This window comes from Netta rufina (genome assembly GCF_964035555.1).
Source record: "Netta rufina genome assembly, chromosome: 18".
Classification (NCBI taxonomy): Eukaryota; Metazoa; Chordata; class Aves; order Anseriformes; family Anatidae; genus Netta; species Netta rufina.
The window spans coordinates 10,318,221-10,340,933 of NC_140142.1; the positions used below are offsets into that span (position 1 = coordinate 10,318,221).

Genomic DNA, 22,713 nt, shown 5'->3' on the forward strand with positions numbered 1-22,713 from the left:
TCCTTCTCCTCAATCTTAACAAGTGCTTGGAAGAAACAGAATACAGCTCTCAGTCAATTTGTGGGTGTCCTAACTAATAAAAGGACAGGAAAAATGATTCCCATAATGAACTCTTACTTTGATTTAGGAGAAAAAATATAACTAGAAGTAGGTGTCTCTCTCTAGCTGACAGAAGGAAGAGCAGTGATTACATCAGTTTGATTCAAAGTTGTTTCCCCTGGAGGCCCAGGGACTTGTCAAGAGCTCTCTGTGCTGTTGAGCTGGGCTGGGCTCCTGGGACCAAGGGGAGCTCCTGGAAAGCGGGCAGCACTGCAGAGAGACAGCTCTGCCCAGGAGCAGCTCCTCTGCACAGCACGGTAGGGCTGGGGGCACTGCCTGCAGGGGACAAGGGTGGCTGAGAGAAGGGAGGGAGACGTTAAAGTCAATGTGGAGGGGGGATGCTGAGAGCTCACTGCGAGAGAAATCTTCACAGCCCTGAACAGGGTAAGTCTGTGGCTGCAGGGCAATGCAGCTGTTGTTCCTGGTGCCATCTGCAGATTTGCTGGCACACCCCACAGCACATGGGATCTTTCTGGAGGACACTTAAGAGTTCCTAAGATAGGAGAAGAACAAGTTCCAGAGCAGGGACTACCTGCCAAAGCTGTCAGAGGGACAGGACATGAGGGTTCCTTCCCGCAAGGCTGGCTGCAGGCTGTGCAGCCGGGGTGCAGGCAGGGGTGTCCAGGGCTGTGGTGCAGAGCAGGGTCCCTGCTGTGCCCCAGGGGCTGTGTGCCAGGGCAAGGCCTCTGCCGCCTGCCAGCCTCAGCACTCAGCCTGCCCGGGGAACTGCTCAGGGCACTGCGGGGAGAAGCTGTGGGTGGACGGAGCCCCCTGAAACAGGCAGGACAGGCAGGGTCCTGCTGGTGCCCAGAGGCTGCTGCCTGGGGCAGGCTGCTAAGAGGTCCACAGCACCCCCAGGCCATCTTTGGGGGAGATTCTTGATGGGGAACACCAGCACCTGCACTACCTAAATGAAAGGCACTCTCAGGAGTCTATGCTTCTGTTTTGCTGCCATGAAGGACAGTAAGGAGAATTGTAATGGATCAGTCCCTGATATTCTTTACTATATACAGCAGGGTAGTACTGACACTTCCAAAGCCCACAGAGGACACAGAGGATTAACCTGATAATTATCGTATCCCTAGGGAAAAAAATAAAATAAAAATAAAAACTAAATATTTTACAAGATGTAGCATGTATTCTTCACAGGGAAAAGACTGTGATTCTTGCTGAGAAGGTTTCAGGGAAATTTGGTTTAGGTTTTGCTCAGAAAACACTATCTAAAATTCCTCTTTAAATTTCTCAATGGACAGACTAATACACCCAAAGCCAGCAAATGTCCAACAGCAGCTTCCCCACAGAGTTCCTCCTCCTGCCATTTGCAGACACACGCAAGCTGCAGCTCCTGCACTTTGGGCTCTTCCTGGGCATCTACCTGGCTGCCCTCCTGGGCAACGGCCTCATTTTCACAGCCGTAGCCTGCGACCACCGCCTCCACACCCCCATGTACTTCTTCCTCCTCAACCTCGCCCTCCTCGACCTGGGGTCCATCTCCACCACTGTTCCCAAAGCCGTGGCCAATTCCCTGTGGGACACCAGGACCATCTCCTATTCAGGATGCGTTGCCCAAGTCTTTTTTCTCTTCTTCTTGCTTGGAGCAGAATATTCCCTTCTCACCGTCATGGCCTATGACCGCTACATTGCCATCTGCAAGCCCCTGCACTACGGGACCTTTATGAGCAGTAGAGCTTGTATGAAAACAGCAGCAGCTGCCTGGGGCGGAAGTTTTTTCTATTCCCTGCTGCACACGGCCAATACATTTTCCATACCACTCTGCCAAGGCAATGCCCTGGACCAGTTCTTCTGTGAAGTCCCCCAGATCCTCAGGCTCTCTTGCTCGGATGCCTACCTCAGGGAACTTTGGGTCATTGCAGTTAGTCTTTGTTTAGCTTTGGGGTGTTTTGTTCTCATTGTGCTGTCCTATGTGCAAATCTTCAGGGCTGTGCTGAGGATGCCCTCTGAGCAGGGCCAGCACAAAGCCTTTTCCACGTGCCTCCCTCACCTGGCTGTGGTCTCCCTGTTCATCAGCACTGGCACAGTTGCCTACCTGAGACCCCACTCCATCTCCTCCTCATCCCTGGATCAGGTGGTGGCAGTCCTGTACTCGGTGGTGCCTCCAACGCTGAATCCCTTCATCTACAGCATGAGGAACCAGGAGCTGAAGGATTCCCTGAAAAAACTGATTCTGTTGGCAGTACTTCAGCAGGACTAAGCCACCCATATTTATGCACATTTTTTGTTGTTGTTGCAGTTTGTTTGTTTGTTTTCTTGTGCTTTGGACATTTTTCTCTGACTACCCTGTTTGGGCATGAATGTCTGGATTTGTCTCACTCCTCCAGAGGCACAAGCCCAGTCCCTCTGTCCCAGAAGCCATCTTTAAATGTATTTATGTCAGAGCTGTACTCCTTTTCCACCTCTCTGTAATAAAAGGGGATGTCTTCAGTGCTGTGTCTGAAGTTTGAGACTTTTTTCCATTTGATGGAGTCGAGAATACGCTCAAGAAATTGCACCCTAACAGGGCCTGCTGTTAACCTTGTGTTCTCCATGTGCGGATGAGATCATCGGGTGATTTTATAGGGAATTTTGGGATGGATTCAGCTCTCACCTGTGGGTGCCCAGAGCCACTGGAGATGGGACTGGTCAGGATATATCTGCTCAGGGGTGTCCAGCATGTGACAAGACTCGTGTCAGATGCTGATGTCTGAACCCAGGAGAGCACAGGGATTATTCACAGACAGCCCGTTTCTAGGGGTGGGCAGCAAATGCAGCTTCAGATCGTCACCCAAAGGGCTAAGTGGAAAACTACCTGGGCTAATTAGGGCTCTGTAGTCCAATGACAGGCAGCAGAGACACAGAGGTTGCAGGGAAGGGAGCCTGAGGAATGACTCACGTCCCCTTCAATGAAGAACCATAGCTGGGATCTAAGGACATGGTCTGAGCCACTTGAAATTCCCTGTGGTTGCCCTGAACTCCTACAACAGCCACAGATCGCACGGATGTCCCTGGAGAAGGGGCTGCAGGTGGTCAGGTTGTGTTGCTTCCCACAACCGTGCTGTTCCTCTGGGTAGTGGCAAGTTTTCCAACGGGATCAAAGAAGGTAAAGCAAAGTGACAGCAAGCAGGCTCAACAGGTCCTCGGCACCCCAGCACAGAGCCACAGTCCCATAACCTCCGGCAGGAAAAAATTTGTTCTGCTCCTCCAGAGGGAAACAAAACCCGTCTGGGCTTTCCTTGCTTCTTAGACAATTTCCAGCAGCTCGCGCAAGAAGTCAGTGCTGATGAGAGGTCTGCGACTCAAAGGTGCTGTAGCCTGGCCCAGGAAAGAAGCTCCTGTGAGGAGGTGACATGCTTTGACCCGCTGAAAATGCCTTCATGAGCTGGTACCCAGGAGGAAATGGGCCAGGAAGGGCAGGAGCGGGAGGGAACGGGATCACACAGGCACAACCCCATCCTGCTGGCTGCAGTGCTGGGCGTAGACTCAGCAAGAGAGGCAGGCTACTTGGCTCTGCCCCCTAAAAACCCTAAAGCCCTAACCCTAAAATCCCTTACAACCCTAACCCTAAAAACCCTAAAGCCCTAACCCTAAAAACCCTTCCAACCCTAACCCTAAAATCCCTTACAATCCTAACCCTAAAAATCCTAAAGCCCTAACCCTAAAAACCCTTACAACCCGAGGCTCTGCTACGTGGGCTCCAGGAACCAAACTAGCATGGTGTCCCACAGAAAAATTCTCAGTAAAGCTGTTTGTCATTACAGAATCACCCAATAATTAGGACTGGAAGAGTCCAGTCCAAGCCCTTCAAGCATCATTAGCAGGAGCAGGATTTCCAGGACTGCATCTATACATGCTTTGAGTATCTCCGAGGAAAGAGACTCCGAAACCTCTGTGGGTGGCCAGTTTCAGTGGTCTGTACTGGTGCTTGGGGTTATTCCTCTGCAGGGCAGGACCCTGCACGTGCCCTTGTTGACCTTCATGAAAGGAGGGCCAGGAGCTGGCAGGGCTCATTGAGAGGGCTTTAAACTAGGTAGGAAGGGGGATGGGGCTGAAGCTAGGATTGTTGGGGCTGTGCCAGGGTTAACAATGGCAAGGCCAGAGGATAAGGCAATGGCCCAGCTGAAGTGCATCTACACCAATGCACGCAGCATGGGTAACAAACAGGAGGAGCTGGAAGCCATCATGCAGCAGGCAGGCTACGACTTGGTTGCCATCACGGAGACGTGGTGGGACCAGTCTCATGACTGGTCCCACCACGTCTGCAATGCCTGGCTATAAGCTCTTCAGAAGGGACAGGCAGCACAGAAGGGGTGGTGGTGTGGCTCTCTGTATTAGAGAGTCTTTCGAGGTTGTAGAACTCGAGGCTGGGAATGACAAGGTCGAGTCCCTTTGGGTTAGGATCGCCAGGGACAACAAGGCTAGTGTCCTGGTCGGGGTCTGCTATAGACCGCCGAACCAGGATGAGAAGACGGATGAAGAATTCTACAGGCAGCTGACAGAAGTTGCAAAATCTTCAGCTCTTGTACTCGTGGGGGACTTCAACTTCCCTGACATATCCTGGAAGCACAACACAGCCCTGAGAAAGCAGTCTAGGAGGTTTCTGGAGAGCGTGGAAGATAGCTTCCTGACGCAGCTGGTTAGTGAACCTACCAGGGGTGGTGCCCTGCTAGAACTTCTCTTCACAAACAGAGAAGGACTGGTGGAGGATGTGATTGTCGGGAGCTGTCTTGGGCAGAGTGACCACAAAATGGTGGAGTTCTCTATTCTTGGTGAGGCCAGGAAGGGGACCAGTAAAACCGCTGTATTGGACTTTTGGAGGGCTGACTTTGAGCTGCTCAGGACACTGGTTGGTGGAGTCCCTTGGGAGGCGGTTCTGAAGGGCAGAGGGGTCCAGGAAGGCTGGGCGCTCTTCAAGAGGGAAATCTTAATGGCACAGAACGGTCTGTCCCCACGTGCCCAAAGACGAGCTGGCAGGGAAGAAGACCAGCCTGGCTCAACAGAGAATTGTGGCCTGAGTTTAGGAGAAAAAAGAGGGTTTATAATCTTTGGAAAAGTGGGCAGGCCACTAGGGAGGACTAAGGCTGTGCAGGGACAAAATTAGGAAAGCCAAAGCTCATCTGGAGTTCAATCTGGCTACTGCCGTTAAAGAAAACAAAAAACATTTCTATAAATACATCAACACAAAAAGGAGGACTAAGGAGAATCTCCATCCTTTACTGGATTTGGGGGGAAACTTAGTTACAAGAGATGAGGAAAAGGCGGAAGTGCTCAATGCCTTCTTTGCCTCAGTCTTTAGTGACAATACCGGTTGTTCTCTGGATACTCGGTACCCTGAGCTGGTGGAAGGGGATGGGGAGCAGGATGTGGCCCTCACTATCCATGAAGAACTGGTTGGTGACCTGCTACGGCACTTGGATGTGCACAAGTCGATGGGGCCGGATGGGATCCACCCAAGGGTACTGAGAGAACTGGCAGAGGAGCTGGCCAAGCCACTGTCCATTATTTATCAGCAGTCCTGGCTATCGGGGGAGGTCCCAGTTGACTGGCGGCTAGCAAACGTGACGCCCATCTACAAGAAGGGCCGGAGTGCAGACCCAGGAAACTACAGGCCTGTCAGTTTGACCTCAGTACCAGGGAAGCTCATGGAGCAGATCCTCCTGAGAGTCATCACGCAGCACTTGCAGGGCAAGCAGGCGATCAGGCCCAGTCAGCATGGGTTTATGAAAGGCAGATCCTGCTTGACGAACCTGATCTCCTTCTATGACAAAGTGACGCACTGGGTGGACGAGGGAAAGGCTGTGGATGTGGTCTACCTTGACTTCAGCAGGGCTTTTGACACCGTCTCACACAGCGTTCTCCTCAAGAAACTGGCTGCTCTTGGCTTGGACTGGCGCACGCTTCGTTGGGTTAGAAACTGGCTGGATAGCCGGGCCCAAAGAGTCGTGGTGAATGGAGTCAAGTCCAGTTGGAGGCCAGTCACTAGTGGAGTCCCCCAGGGCTCAGTGCTGGGGCCTGTCCTCTTTAATATCTTCATCGATGATCTGGATGAGGGCATCGAGTGCACCCTCAGTAAGTTCGCAGATGACACCAAGTTAGGTGCGTGTGTCGATCTGCTTGAGGGTAGGAAGGCTCTGCAGGAGGATCTGGATAGGCTGCACCAATGGGCTGAGGTCAACTGCATGAAGTTCAACAAGGCCAAGTGCTGGGTCCTGCACCTGGGGCGCAATAACCCCAAGCAGAGCTACAGGCTGGGAGATGAGTGGTTGGAGAGCTGCCAGGCAGAGAAGGACCTGGGAGTATTGGTGGATAGTCGGCTGAATATGAGCCAGCAGTGTGCTCAGGTGGCCAAGAAGGCCAACGGCATCCTGGCTTGTATCAGGAACAGTGTGGCCAGCAGGGCTAGGGAGGTGATCGTCCCCCTGTACTCAGCTCTGGTGAGGCCGCACCTCGAGTACTGTGTTCAGTTTTGGGCCCCTCGCTACAAGAAGGACATCGAGGTGCTTGAGCGGGTGCAGAGAAGGGCGACGAAGCTGGTGAGGGGCCTGGAGAACAAGTCCTACGAGGAGCGGCTGAGGGAGCTGGGCTTGTTCAGCCTGGAGAAGAGGAGGCTCAGGGGTGACCTTATCGCTCTCTATAGGTACCTCAAGGGAGGCTGTAGCGAGGTGGGGGTTGGTCTGTTCTCCCATGTGCCTGGTGACAGGACAAGGGGGAATGGGCTTAAGTTGCGCCAGGGGAGTTTTAGGTTAGATGTTAGGAAGAACTTCTTTACTGAAAGGGTTGTTAGGCATTGGAACAGGCTGCCCAGGGAAGTGGTGGAGTCACCGTCCCTGGAAGTCTTTAAAAGACGTTTAGATGTAGAGCTTAGGGATATGGTTTAGTTGGGACTGTTAGCGTTAGGTCAGAGGTTGGACTCGATGATCTTGAGGTCTCTTCCAACCTAGAAATTCTGTGATTCTGTGATTTTGTGTGATTTTTACAGCTTGGAAAACAACTGATTAAGAAAGTGCATTACAAGGAAGACCTACGGCCTTCCTCCCAAAGACCACTGCCCACATCCTGGAGACCCTGGCCCACAACTCTTGGAAGGCTTTGCGCAAGCGCAAGGACTGATAAGCTAATTAGCATACGAAGCGAGGGTAGGTGGGGTTAGGTAATGAATATGTATAGGTGCTAATTGAATATTCATTGTTTCGCTGTATAAATACGAGATAGTTTGTCACTTCGAACATGCACGATAGGTGGAAGGATCCCCCGTGCATCCAGCGCTGCAATAAAGAATATACCACTTAAGGAAATTTTGGCTTTGATCTTTAAATCAAGAGAACTTTATCAAGAGAACTTTTTGATGCTTAGATGATGATTTTTACCATTTATTATTACAGCTGTGGCAAAGATAGTAGTAAACTTTTACAGTTTATTTCTCCCAGTAGAATAGACACATATGGTCACAATTACATCTATGGTTATCACCATACCGTAAGAACCTTGTTTTGGTATCTTAAAATATCAATAATTTAGGCTGAAACATACTAGGTTGGTATACCTATATATACCTATAGCTGAAGTGTCCGGAAAGTTTCAGTGCATCTTTTTACAAGAACGGAGGTAGAAAAACTGTTCTAAGGTTGGAACTGTTCTCCAACAAAATTAGTGTTTGGATCAAGCACTTGGAATTCGTCAGTAAGTTTATCTAGTGTTAAGGATGGGGCTTTCAACACTTCCAATAGTTAGTTCAAATTTGATCAAATCACAGTTGCTGAAGATATTTCTGGAATGAACTGTTTGGGTCAGGTGACTCAACGCTTTTTTTTCCTCATGGTAAATTCTAATACAGAAATTAAAATTACTGAAAAAAAAAGATTTTAAAGCCATGGAATCTTGTGCAATCTTTATGACTTCTCTATGGCTTTCTTCCTGCCTTCTCTGTTTTTATTTTTATAGTTGCCTGAATATTTACCTGGGTGAGTTACGTTGCCCTACTAGCATTAGCAAGATTTGATTGTGTGCTTAAAAGTTGATTCAGATTTTGTGATCAATACCCACTTGTTTTGAAATACTGTTGTTAATGTTTATGAAAAGACTTATTTATTGACAAATGGTACTCCACTGTGTCTAAGGACTTCCAGAATGCTTCAGCCTATGTGTCTTGAATAATGTTTTTATTTTAGAATATTAGAAAGCTCTAGAGCACATTATCATTCATTAATGGAAATAGCATCCAGGTGCATTATATTAAATAAATATTGTGTTTATTGTATTTATTTGAGTCATATGTCAAAATTCTGGAACCTATAATGTTACAATGCACACGTGCTACTTGATCTCTACCTACTATATTTTACCACCAGCAGTTATTGCCATGAATACTGCACCAAAAATACAAAAGAGTTGCATGAACTCTATCATACAGGAAAATTAAATATTATATTTTCTATTTTAGAAGTGTATCTGATTTTAAGCAGCACTTAGGCACTCACTCTAAGAATTTTTTAGTAGGAAGAGTGTGTGCTGTAAAGCTTTAATAGGATGTAAAATGCTTCACTAAGCATTATCTAACATGTCTAAAGCAAAATGCAGACTAAAGATGTGGTACTTTGGATGTTTTTATAATTTCCCCTAGCATCATATGTAGAATTACAATCCCAAGTGATTAATTTCCACACTTAAATGTAAGCAGAAAATGAAGCTCTAAGTTTGATTTCAGAATATAAATATACTGCGGTAGTGGAGAATAATTAAGGGCTTGATGTTCTCGTGTACTTTCTTGCAGATGGTTGGAGTCCTGTTAACTGAACCATAGTCTCCACATGGGAGAATAGGTCTGCCCAGGCAGACTGTAGTGCTCATGTCTCAGGCTTTCAAATGCACTGGTGTTCAGACCTTCAGGACTGCCTTTGTCACTAGTTCATAATTCTTTGGGGATAAGGAACAGAGTTTTAAAAAAAGACTGGATTTGGAGACACGGCATTTTTTCAGGCTCAAGACCGGTGAACTATCCCTGATTAAACTGGTGTTTTTCAGAACTATTTTCCAACCTTTTTGCCATTTGACTTTCTCATTGTTGGAGAAAAATATGTGAATGGCAATACTGTCTAATAAGCAACAAAATGAGAAGAGATAATGTGTTATTCAGACTCTCAAAAACAAATCTGAAAGGTTGTTTTTTTTTTTTTATTTTTTTTTTTTTTTTTTCCTTGATGTTTGGTCTCAGTGGTGCTAAGATGCTTGAAACAGGGTCTAATCACATTCCCTGCATGGGTATGATCTTCAATGTTTCTGTTCAGATTTTTTAAAATCATTGCAAACATCTACTGACAGTATCCATTTAGAACGTTTCTCAGATCTTTCCTGTACTGATAATTATTTGGCAGGGACCAGTACTTGCTACTACGAGACTGTTGCATACTAGGGTGAGACTGCTATCAACGGAAGGAGAAATTTGTTGGATTATCGGAAATCCAGAGGAAACCAGCTGTGAGGCCTACCATTGAACACTGCTCTATGAATGCCAAACAACATCTAAAATGTTAAAAATAGGCTTCAATCCTTAGAGCAACAGGCTTTCAAACCTCAACATTTGTTCGAATTGTCTTGGTGTGCGAAAGCTCACTTTTCACTACTCAAGAAATGAGAATACTCTCATTTCTTGAGTAGTTCCAGGAAGAGAAAGTCTGAGCCTCTTGCTGTGTCATGGGTTTACGTGGCAAGGTTTTGGTGTTAGGGGGCCACAGGCGTGGCTTCTGTGAGAAGGATCTAGAAGCTGCCCCATGTTTGGCAAGGGCCCCACTGCTGGCCAGAGCTGAGCCAGTAAGTGATGTTGTTTTGGGCCTCTGTGAGAGCAGATTTAAGAAAAAAAAAGACACAACACTGCGCCACACAGCAGCTGGGAGAGTGAGGAGAGAGGAAGAGCCTTGCAGGTGCCAAGGTCAGTGAAGAAGGAGGGGGAGAGGTGCTCCAGGCATGGAGCAGAAGTCCCCTGCGGCCTGTGGTGAGGCCCGTGGTGAAGCAGGCTGTCCCCCTGCAGCCCATGGAGTACCACGGTGGAGCAGGGTTCCACGCTGCAGCCCGTGGAGGAGCCCACGCAGGAGCAGGTGACCTGGTAGGAGCTGCTGCCCGTGGGGGACCTGTGCTGGAGCAGTCTGCTCCTGAGGGATGGAGCCCATGGTATGAAGCCATGTGGGAGCAGTTCTGGAAGAGCTGCTGCCTGTGGGAAGCCCACGCCAGGTCAGTTCAGCAAGGCCTGCATCCTGTGGGAGGGACCCCACAGCACAGGGGACAAGAGGGATTGAGAAGGAGCGGTGGAGAAGCGCTATAGACTGACCATAACCCCAGTTACAATATACAAAATACAAAATACAAATTTGCCAGTCACAATAATTACTGCGCATTCTCCCTGTCCTTATCTCAACCTTTGAGCCCTTTTGATTGTATTTTCTCTGTGTTCCTCTTTGAGGAGGGGGAGTGAGAGAGCAGTTGTGGTGGAGCTCGGCTACCACCCGAGTACAACCACCACACTGTGTAAGGAGAAAAGCAAGGCAGAGTACACATACCCACACTTCAGGTGACATAGCAATCCAGGTGGCCGTACTGTGACCTGTGATGTTTATGCATGTATCTACTCCTTGCTATTTTTCCCCTAAAATACTGTTCCTTTCAGGGAAAGGATTACAAACTGCTTTTTCTCTTTAATCGTCAATTTGGTGATGAGCTTGAGACCTTGAGAAGCTACTTAGAGAACCAAAATTTTATATCAAACTTTGACTTAAAAGTTGGACATGCAAAATCTACAGATCAAAAGGCAGATGCAGCGATAAAACTGTATGGAAACTGACTTTTAGATCAGTAAAACTCACAGATACTTTGTTGTTGTTATTATTAAAAGTCCGTGCAATGGCCAGTTGTACAAATTGTCAACTGTCAATTGTAGAAAACGGGAGAACAGCTAAAACTGAGCCATACAACGAAGTAAACTTCTGAACAATAAATGCAATTACTTTTTATAAAATGAACTTTTAAATTTTATTTTATTTATTTATTTATTTATTTTTTGAGAAATAGCTTCCTGAGTCCAATCTCTGTTAGCCAAAATATGATCTTGAATCTAGGTTCCTCACATTGGTGTGAGTGTCTGCCTGTAAAGTGCTGTGGAGTTTGGCTATTAGGCTTTGTGCATGGCAGCAAGGTCATTTGTGAACCTCATTCACTGCAAACAGGGAAATGTCAGAGAAACTACTTAAACATGTATCATTTCTCTCTTCACACCTACTCTCTACTTTTCATCTGCAGTCCCTTCTCATCTACTCACATTTTTCTTCCAGCACCAGTAGCAAGACGGATGGGCTCAGAGGTCATGGGGAATTTATGCTGTTTCAAACGTGTGTTACTGGCCACAAGATGTTTCTTTTCCTATTGTTCAGTGAATGGGACTACATAAAACACTACACTTCCCTGATAAAATTGCAGGGTTTTTTTGCTTTTTTTTTTTTTTTTTTTTTTCTGGCTTCATCCCTGATGAATTACTTGTATTTTGAAAATATATTCTTAAATATACCTCGGATATTTCCCTGCGTTTCCTTTGGTGAAGCTTGATTCTTTTGGGCTACCTTTAATTTATTTAATGTTCAGTGAGGGTCTGATTTTATTTAACATGCAAGTGCAACTTGCCCCTCCCCCAGTTTTAATGGCATTGCAACCACATGTACTGCACTATATAATTATTATAATACTCCTCCCAGCTTTCATTGTATTCATCGTGTCTAGTTTATTTCTAGTCACTATATCCACAATACCCTTCTCCTGTGGCCTGAGTGGCTTTTGAGCATATTCCGTAAGGAAGCAATCCTGTATTACTCTTATAATCATGCTTGCTTGGTAGTTTTTCCCACTAACATTTTCCTAGGAAATGTCTAGGTAATTGAACTCCTCCACTGGATCATTACGCTGGATTCGATACAGACTTCCTTCATCTGTAAAAACGTTTCCTGATATGCTTTCTCATCCTCTCCTGAAAGTCTGTGGCAAGGTCCAAGGACTAACTTTTTCCATATCTCATTCTTCCGTTTGCTTCCAATAGTCCCTGTTGTGTCAGCCAAAATCCTAGTGTCATTTATTTCTGTTTATTCACTATTCTCCCTGTACGCAAATTACTCCCTCCCTCATTACTTTTGTTTTACCTCACCCATCTGCAAACTTTATACCTTGGTAATTTTATCTCCCAGTTGATAGCTTGATTTAACCAAGTCTCTGTCATTCCAATGTAATCATAATTTTCCCTCAACACATGTTTCTAATACAGCAATCTTGTTACATACATGTATGTTTCTAGCATTTGTAAAACACATTCATCCTGTTCTTTGTCCTTTATGGTCACTTTTTTTTTTTTTTTTTTGAATGTGTAGAAAGAAAGGGTTTCCACATTGACTTAATTTACAAATTCAGTGCCCCTTTCTCTAAGCGTTAAAGTCCTTATCTTTTTTGTCTATGTGAACTCTGGCTTCTGAGCAATACAAGAAAATTAAGACTCTTTAAATTACTTTTCTCATCTCAGTCTGAAAGTGTTTCTGCAAAGTGAATCTCTTTTGATTTTGAAGGGTCGTTAACCCTTCTCTTTAGGTAAGAGACCTCAAACTTCTCTTCACATAGGATTTTGAACCAGCATACCAGTAGTTAGCCTATAAGATCAATCCTTTGCCTCCTTTATTCAGATTGCCCTTTGAAAGTTACTTGAATGGTAGACCCACATGATTAGTTCTTTCTTTGTCAAGCAGACACTCATGCTGTCAGTCCTCTCTGGGTGCCAATACCTTCAGTGTGGACTAAACTTCCTGGAAGCTTTCTGACACCCTTTCAGTATTTTGAACTTTTGTCTGGTTGAGAATTGGAATATTGATTTACTTGTCTGGGTTGCTTATACCACGTGTCGTCGTTCCCCCGCTTTTTATTTTCTTCATTGTTCTCCTTTTCTGACAGAGATAGGGTGATACAGAAGAGTCTGGATGCTTATTAATCAAAAATAAATCGAATTTTGGAAATGTAAAACAATCACTTATCTACCTGTAAATGGCAGAGAGCTGCTCTCTAGCTATCTTGCAGCTGCCCATGGGAGGTACAAATCTGGGCTCAGAGGGCTGAAATAATTACACCCTGTTCTGTTTTGAACCAGTCTAATCTTCACTCCAGCTGCTTCTGCCTAAACACAGGGCAGCACCTTAACTATCCAAATGGCTGATTAAATTACTACTTTTCCTAATCTGTGAAAAGAACATTTCAAAAATATGTGTTTCTTAGTTGAATAAAGCCTGAAGAAAAGGTGATTCTTCCATAACTCAGATTTATAGCTTCGCTCTTCCTTTCCTCCTTTCTCACTTTCACTATGTCCTATTGTCAGCTGTTCCTCTCCAGTTGCCTTATTTTACAGCTATTTCTTCCCACTTCTTTTGATATACATGTATTTACCTATAACCCATGTCTACATCTGCACACCAACCTTCTCTTGTCTAGCTAACCGGAGACATATTTCACTGCAGTTCTGTGAGCTGCGTGAGCTCTTATGATTCTGCCAGCTGATGAAGATTGACCTGCTGTAGAGGGAATGAAAACCTGGGACGTCTTTTCATTCTTCCTGTCAGTAAAACACCTGCTTCTAAGCCTTCCATTAAGAAAAATAATAATAATAAAAAAAATCCACCATATTATATTACAGTAAAACTACACAGTGCAGGGAGATTGATTTAGGCAATATGTGTTTATCCAGTTTGGAATATACTTCGAAGTCTGAGGGTGAGGGCCTCATACTTCAAAGAGCTCTAAGGATTTATGGAAAAGTCTGAGAGTGCCATGTGAACCCATCAGCGTGGACACAGATCTTGGAATCTAGATGTTCCTGTTTGACACATGACTGAACACATGAACCATAAATAACACTGATCCCTGTTTGTAGGAGATGAGCCTTTGATGAGTGGAAGTGGTTCTATTTTGCTGTATCATGGGATAGCGAGCATGGGAAGCAGTGCATCACTAGTTAGTTCAGAAGTGACTGATAGGTAGGGTGGACCTTGCTAGCTCTTGTGTAATCTGTTTGCTACTTGGAGAACTCCTTTCTTTCTGCAGTGAGATATATCTTGCTCAGAACTAAATGGAATCTAATTATTTGTGGGCTGAAATAAGAACAAATGGAGATATAGAAAGAACTATGTCTAGATCAGCAGAGCAATGAAGAAAAAGTCCAAGAGAGGAAAAAGTGTATGACAGCATAAGAGAGGAAAAAGGTCATTCAGAATGCAAGTGAATGCATGTAGGAGAAGAAACTAAACAAAATTACACAAAACGATTGTAGAAATAGATTAAGAATACAGACGTAAAAGATAAGTAATAGAGAGTGAATACATGATTACACCAAGAAAACTGTGTCTAAAAACATGCATTTACCTAACTTAGTACTTTAACTTGCAAAATACCATGGCATCAGTGCCAAAGATTACTTGACGACTGTTAGCTTGTGCAGCACTAAAAGCATAATCATGTCAATTGCTTATTTGCATGATTTGTCATATTTCTAAGAGTTGATATGGAAATGATCCGTTCTGTATCAGTACAATTTCTGAACACTTGAAAAGAGATACTGTGGCTTCACCTTCAGAAAAGAGCCTCGAGAGCCGAGTACAGGGGGACAATCACTTCCCTAGCCCTGCTGGCCACACTGCTTCTGATACCAGCCAGGATGCTGTTGGCCTTCCTGGCCACCTGAGCACACTGCTGGCTCATATTCAGCCGACTATCCTCCAATACTCCCAGATCCTTCTCCGCCTGGCAGCTTTCCAACCACTCATCTCCCAGCCTGTAGCGCTTTTTTGGGCTGTTGTGTCCCAGGTGCAGGACCTGGCACTTGGCCTTGTTGAACTTCATGCAGTTGGCCTCAGCCCATCGGTGCAGCCTATCCAGATCCTCCTGCAGAGCCTTCCTACCCTCGAGCAGATCGACACACACCCCTAACCTGGTGTCATCTGCAAACTTACTGAGGGTACACTCGATCCCCTCATTCAGATCATCGATAAAGATATTAAAGAGAACTGGCCCTAGTCCTGAGCCCTGGGGGACTCCACTAGTGACCGGCCTCCAAGTGGCTTTAACTCCAGTTAAATGTAACTGGATTACAACAGCAGGCATGCTTCTAGCCACACGTGCCTTTTTCCAGAAAGAAAGCTGAAGAACATGGCAACCCCCAGGCTGCTGCACCCTGAGGGGCAAGGGCAGAGCAAAGCCCAGGCTGGCACAACACAAAGCGTTGGGGACGGCCATGGCTGCGGAATGCTGGCCCCACGGGCGGTTGGGCGGTTGGGCAGGCCTGTACCGGCTGCCCGTGCTGACGGGGAGGCTGCTCGGCTGCCTGCTCCTCCCGCTCAAGTGTCCGCTCCATAGACAACCTCAACCAGAGGGAGTCAGCTTCTTTCTCCTCTCTCTTCAAGCAGGACGGTGACACGATCGGGTCAGGACACGAGTGACCGCCGCATGAGGATGAGGGGACAGGGACGGCCTCGGTGAGTCGCTGGAGACCCTTGGGCACTCAGGCAGGGGATGCCCATGGTTAGAGGGGGATGCTGCTCCACTTGGTGCTTTTCCTCTTTCAGACAGAAACATCCCTAGCGATGAGACCGGATCATGGCACACTGCTGGCCTCTCTTGCTTTGAGAACTCAGCCAGAAAAGATGCCAACGCTCTACAGGACAGATAAGACAGCCCCAAGCCATTCCCCACCATGGCATCACCACGCTAAGTGGGAATATGACACATTTAAGCTACAACAAAGAAACATCTCCTGGACATCAGGAAGATGCGAGATGGACAGCCTTGGTGTGAGGCTGGGAGAGCCTCGTGCAAGGAGGAAGGAATGGCTTCCAGTGCTGAGAGGGGTGGCTGCTCGGTTTGTCGCCTCCTCTATTACAGCTGGAGACACTGACAGTGCTGGAATGAAGCCATGGCACACTCCTGGACAGTCTGGCATTGAGAAGTCAGCTGGAAAAGGTGTCAACAATCTCCAGGACAGGTAATTTAGCCCCAAACCACACCCAACAACGGTGTCATAGCAAGCAGGACAGTGACACACTTGGGCCAGGATGGGAGTGACCGCTCCATCAGGATGACGGGAGACGGATTGACGTGGTGAGACGCTCGAGGTTGTTGGGCAGAGAGGCAGGGTCAGCCCCTGGTCACACGGGGATGCTGCTCTGTTTTTTCTTTCTCTTATTAAAGCCAGACACACACAGCGATGGGAAGCAGACGACGGCACAATCGTGGCGACTCTCCCTTTGAGAAGACATCTGAAAGGAACTTCCAGCACTCTCCAGGACAAGTAACATCGCCCCAAAACTCATCCACCACTGTCCACAGAAATCAGGAAGGTGACACGATCAGGATAAGATGGCAGTGACTGCTCCATGGAGACGACGGAACATGGAAAGCTTCGGTGAGTTGCTGGAGACCCTCAGGCACAGAGGCAGGGGCTGCCCATGGCCACAGTGGTTTGCTGCTACGTTTGGTTCTTCTTCTCTTTCAGCCAGACACACACAGCAACAAGACAAGGCCACGGCAAACTTCTGGCCTCTCTGACCTCGACCACTCATCTGGGAGGAAGAGCTGCCAACGCTCTCCAGGACAGGTAAGATTACCCCAACCCACATTCACCAGCCTCTAACATTAAGTAGGAAGGTGACATGATCGGGCCAGGAGTGCAGTGACCGCTCCATGAGGACGACGGGACAGGGATTGCTTCAGTGAGTCACTGGAGACCCTCAGGCACAGAGGCAGGGGATGCTCGTGTTCACAGAGGGATGCTGCTCTGTCTCGTGGTGCTTCTCTTTTAGCCAGAAACGCACAGCGATGGAACCAGACCACGACACAATCCTGGCTGCTCTCCCCTTGAGAAGTCAGCTGGAATAAGAGCTGCCAACGCTCTTCAGGACAGGTAAGATTGCCCCAGCCCACACCCACCAGGTTCTAACAGCAAGAAGAATGGTGACATGATCAGGGTAGGACGGGAGTGGTCGCTGCATCAGGATGACAGAACAATGACAGCCTCAGTGAGTCGCTGGAGATCCTCAGGCACAGAGGCAGGGGCTGCCCGTGCTCAAAAAGGGATGCTGCTCCATTTGGTGCTTCTCTTTAAGCCAAAATCACATGTCGATTGGACCAGACCACGGCACAATCTTGGCGTTCTCCCCTTGAGAAGTCAGCTGTAAGAAAGAGCTTCCAATGCTCTCCAGGACAGGTAAGAACGCCCCAACCCACACCCACCAATGTCTACAGTAAGAAGGAAGGTGACACGATCAAGCTAGGACAGAAGTGAGAGCTCCATCAGGACGACGGGACACAGACAGCCTCGGTGAGTCACTAGATACTCCTGAGCAGAGAGGCAGGGGCTGCCCGTGGTCACAGGGAGGTGCTGCTCCTTTTGGTGTTTCTTCTCTTTCAGCCAGACACACACAGTGATGAGACCAGACCACGACAAACTTCTGGCCTCTCTGGCCTCAACCACTCATCTGGGAGAAAGAGCTGCCAACACTCTCCAGGGCAAGTAAGATCGCCCCAACCCACACCCACCAGGTTCTAACAGCCAGGAGGATGGTGACACGATTGGGGTAGGACGAGCGTGGCCGCTGTATCAGGATGACAGAACAATGACAGCTTCGGTGAGTCGCTGGAGACCGTTGGGCACAGAAGTAGGGGCAGCCTGTGGTCTCAGGGGGATGCCACTCCTTTTGGTGCTTCTCCTTTTGTAGCCAGATTAACACAGCGAAGGGACCAAACCACAGCGCACTCCTGGCCACTCTCCCCTTCAGAACTCAGCTGGAAGGACGAACTTCCTATCCTCTTCACGAGTGCTAAGATCAGCCCAAAGCCCACTCACCAATGTCCATAGCAAACAGGAAGGTGATTCGATTGGTCCAGGATGGCAGTGAGCACTCCCGCAGGATGATGGGAGGCGCTCAGACTTGGTGAGATTCTCGAGAACCTCGGGCACACAGGCAGGGTAAACCTGTGGTCACAGGGGGTTGCTGTTCCATTTGGTGCTTTTCCTCTTTCAGCCAGAAATGACACCATCCTGGCCTCTCTGCCCTCGAGCACTCAGCTGGACAGAAGAGCTGCCCACGCTCTCCAGGACAGGTAAGATCGCCCCAACCCACACAAAACACAGTCCACAGAAAGCAGGAGGGTGACATGCTCGGGCTAGGATGGCAATGACCACTGCATGGAGACGACGGAATACAGAAAGCCTCGGTGAGTCGCTGGAGACCCTCGGGCACAGAGGCAGGGTCTGCCCGTGGTCACGTAGGGATGCTGCTCTGTCTCGTGGTGCTTCTCTTTCAGCCAGAAACATACAGCGATGGAAACAGACCACGGCACAACCTTGCCGCTCTCCCCTTGTGAAGTCAGCTGGAAGGAAGAGCTGCCAACTCTCTCCAGGGCAGGTAGGATCGCCCCAACCCACAGCCACCAGGCTCTAACAGCAAGAAGAATGGTGACATGATCAGGGTAGGACGGGAGTGGCCGCTGTATCAGGATGACGGAACAATGACAGCCTTGGTGAGTCGCTGGAGACCCTCGGGCACTGCAGTAGGGGCAGCCTGTGGTCTCAGGGGGATGCTGCTCCGTTTGGTGCTTCTCCTTTTGCAGCCAGATTTACACAGCAATGGGACAAAACCATAGCACACTCCTGGCCTCTCTCCCCTTGAGAAGTCAGCTGGAAGGATAAGCTCCCAGGGTTCTACAGGACAGGTAAGATCGCCCCAACCCACACCCCCAATGGTCCACAGCAAGCAGGAAGCTGAGAGAACTGGGGCAGGACGGTAGTGAATGCTGCATCAGGAAGACGGGACACGGACAGCTTCGGTGAGTCGATAGATACTCTTGAGCAGAGAGGCAGGGGCTGCCCATGGTCATGGAGGGATGCTGCTCTTCTTTTTCCTTCTCCTATTAAAGCCAGACACACACAGAATTGACTCCAGACCACGGCAATATCCTGGCTTCTCTCCCCTTGAGAAGTCAGCTGGAAGGAATTTCCAGTGCTCTTCAGGAGAGGTAAGATCACCCCAACCTACACCCAGAAGGCTGTAACAGCAAGATGGATGGTGACACACTCGGGCCAGGATGGCAGTGACCACTCCATGAGGACGATGGGACATGGACAGCCTCGGTGAGTCACTGGAGACCCTTGGGCACTCAGGGAAGCACTGCCCGTGGTTACAGGGGGATGCTGCTCCATTTGGTGCTTCTGTTTTGCAGCCAGAATCACACAGCGATGGCACCAAAACACAGCACACTCCTGGCCACTCTCCCCTTGAGAAATCACACAGAATCACAGAATTTTCTAGGTTGGTCAGCTGGAATAGAGTTGCCAAGGCTCTCCAGGACAGGTAAAATCGCCCCAACTTGCACCCACCATTGTCTACAGTAAGCAGGAAGGTGACACTATCAGGCTAGGACATGTGTGACAGCTCCATGAGGATGACAGGACATGGACAGCCTCGGTGAGTCGCTAGATACTCTTGAGCAGAGAGGTAAGGTCTGCCCATGGTCACAGGGAGGTGCTGCTCCATTTGGTGCTTCTTCTCTTTCAGCCAGAAGCGGCGCAATCCTGGCCTTTCTGCCCTCTTGCACTCAGCTGGACAGAAGAGCTGCCAACACTCTCCAGGACAGGTAAGATCGCCCCAACCCACACCCACCAGCCTGTAACAGCAAGCAGGAATTTGACATGATCGGGCCAGGAGGGCAGTGACAGCTCCATGAGGACGATGGGACAGGGACAGCTTTGGTGAGTCGCTGGAGACCCTGGGGCACAGAGGCAGGGGCTGCCCGTGCCCACTTAGGGATGCTGCTCTGTCTCATGGTGCTTCTCTTTCAGCCAGAAACGCACAGCGATGGAACCAGTCCATGGCACAAGCTTGCCGCTCTTTCCTTTTGAATGTAATAAGTGGCTCAGTCTTCAAAATAGGACTATAATCAAAGTTTACAATTTATTAAAAGGCATAGAGGTGAGCAAACAGCAGTGTGTGTGCTGGGAATCTCTGCTCCACCAAGACGCACACCAGTTACATCAAGCAGATGATTTTTATGCTCCTGGGCTAATACATATTCATTACTACTTCAAAAAAAAAACAGGTTTATTATAATTAGTTTTTGGAATCCAAACCCTCCTACTGGAGCATGCATATCAGTCTCCGGTCGTCCCTCTGGGGGTCTCTAGGGGTTACTCGTGCTTAAGGTTCATAGTCTTCCTCCCTCTTGTCCTTCTTTGTCCAACTTGGCTGTATGTCAGAGATTTGTGCAATGTCCCCTGCAAGCTTTATCATTTAGTTGTTCTTCAGCTCTCTCCGTCTCCTTAATCTCCTGGCCAGATATCAGAAAATTACATAGTGTCCCATGCAATAGTCATAATAGTTAGCAGTTATTCTGAACCCCCGCAGATATCAGAGACTTCAAGGAAAAACCTACAAATACATTTCCCTTCAAGCTCTCTATTAACACGAATTGCTAAAACATTCCTTTGCAAGATACAAGAATTATATACATTAACCACTCTGTTTTTCTTAGACTTGTGGTTATACAAGGGTATGTAAGACAGAAGGTCACATTCATCATACCATGCGGCCCTAGCACTGTTCCATACTGACACGAATCAGATGAACATATATAACAAGAAGTCAGCAGTAAGGAAGATCTGCCAACACTCTTCAGGACAGGTAAGATCGCCCCAACCCACATCCACCAGCCTCTAACAGAAAGCAGGAAGGTGACACGCTTGGGCCAGGAGGGCCTGGAGACCCTCGGGCACAGAGGCAGGGGCTGTTCGTGTTCACAGAGGGATGCTGCTCCGTTTAGTGCTGCTTTGCTTTCACCCAGAATCACACAGCGATTGGACCAGACCATGGCACAATCCTGGCCGCTCTCCCCTTGAGAAGTCAGCTGGAATAAGAGCTACCAATGCTCTCCAGGACAGGTAAGAACACCCCAACCCACAACCACCACTGTCCAAAGTAAGCAGGAAGGTGACACGATCAGGCTAGTTTGGGAGTGACCGCTCCAGGAGGAGGACGGGACACGGACAGCCTCGGTGAGTTGCTAGATACACTTGAGCAGAGAGGAAGGGGGTGCCCATTGTAATACACCATAAATGCTTGTTCATTGTCTTTTGTATTATAAAAACAAGGAGTCCTGTTTGAGGAGCGGGAGTTGCGAAAGCTCCCTGCTGAAGTAAGGAGCTGTATAATGCTTGGCTAGACACTATGAAAATTCTTTTGCTTAATGTAACAAAAAAGAGAACCCCCTTTCCTTCTCTCGTTCTGCATCTCAGTTGCCTCTTTTGTTCAAAGACACTGTTGCAAAGCTCATGTAACCATCTCCTGATAAGTTGTTAAACTAGTGTATCAACATCCTGCGTTCCTGTCTCATGCTGGGACAACATGACCAAAAAAAAAAATGAAGTTGAACCACAACGCTGAGGAAGACTACGGCCTTCATCTTCATGACCACCACAGGGACATAGATGACCCCCTAGCAACAGTGCGCGCAGTCTCAGAACATACCAGGATGTGCTGCATAATCCTGGAATTACCAAGTGTCCTGGTTTCAGTTAGAACAGAATTAATTTTCTTCCTAGTAGCTGGTGGAATGCTGTGTTTTGGCTTAGGATGAGAAGAGTGCTGATAACACCCCGATGTTTTAATTGTTGCAGAGCACTGCTTATACCAAGCCAAGGACATCTCAGCCTTTCGCTCTGTCCTGCCAACAGGCAGGCTGGGGGTGCAGCAAGAGCTGGGAGGGGACAGACCCAGGACAGGTGACCCAAACTAGCCAAAGAGGTATTCCATACCATCTGACGTCATGCTAAACAATATATAGGGGTGGCTAGCCGGGGGGAGGGGGCCGGACTGCTCGGGGTTAAGCTGGGCATCGGTCAGCGAGTGGTGAGCAATTGCATTGTGCATCACTTGTTTGTACATATTATTATTACTTTCCTATTATCACCATTGTAACATTATTGTTATTATTGTTATTATTATTTTGTTATTATTATTTTCCTGTCTTATTAAACTGTCTTTATCTCAACTCACGGGCTTCACTTTCCATTTCTCTCCCCCGTCCCAGAGAGGGAGGGGGGAGGGTGAGCGAACGGCTGCGTGGTGTTTAGCTGCCAGCCGGGTTAAACCACGACAGTCTTTTTGGCGCCCAACGTGGGGCCCGAAAGGTTGAGATAACGGCAGATCTGACCACAGTGTGTTAAACTAAAATTGGTGTAAGTATTAGACCTGCTTAATAGTCACTTGTCATAATGCTGATTGCTTTAATCTCAACTCTGCTGCGCCTGTTTTCCGAATTGAGTATTATAGTACATTATTTTCCGTATTTGCTCTCTGTCATGTTGTTTATCCTCTCCGGGCCCTGGTTTCAGATCATTATGGTACTGAGTGTTGTAGCAATGGCTTATGAGACGATGAGATATCTGGTCATGACTCTAACTTGGTATTTGTACTCAGTAACATCGTCGACTCTGTATTTTGGAAACTGTATCTTGGAAACTATTAGCAATTATACCTATTGTTTTTTTCCATTAGGGAGTCAATCTGT

General features: G+C 47.7%; 2 protein-coding genes across 2 annotated transcripts in view; one reads left to right on the top strand and one right to left on the bottom strand.

Moving 5' to 3' along the window:
* The window catches only part of LOC311216457 (antigen WC1.1-like), a gene marked incomplete at both ends in the record, with an annotated part of 568,360 nt that overhangs the window by 107,347 nt on the left and 438,300 nt on the right, over positions 1–22,713 (bottom strand). The gene's annotated exons all lie outside the window — the stretch shown is intronic.
* Positions 1,376–2,311, top strand: LOC311216626 (olfactory receptor 14A16-like; the record flags this gene model as incomplete). Its single annotated transcript, XM_084298159.1, has 1 exon — positions 1,376–2,311. One exon carries the CDS (start codon positions 1,376–1,378, stop codon positions 2,309–2,311), a length of 936 nt encoding a protein of 311 aa, XP_084154285.1.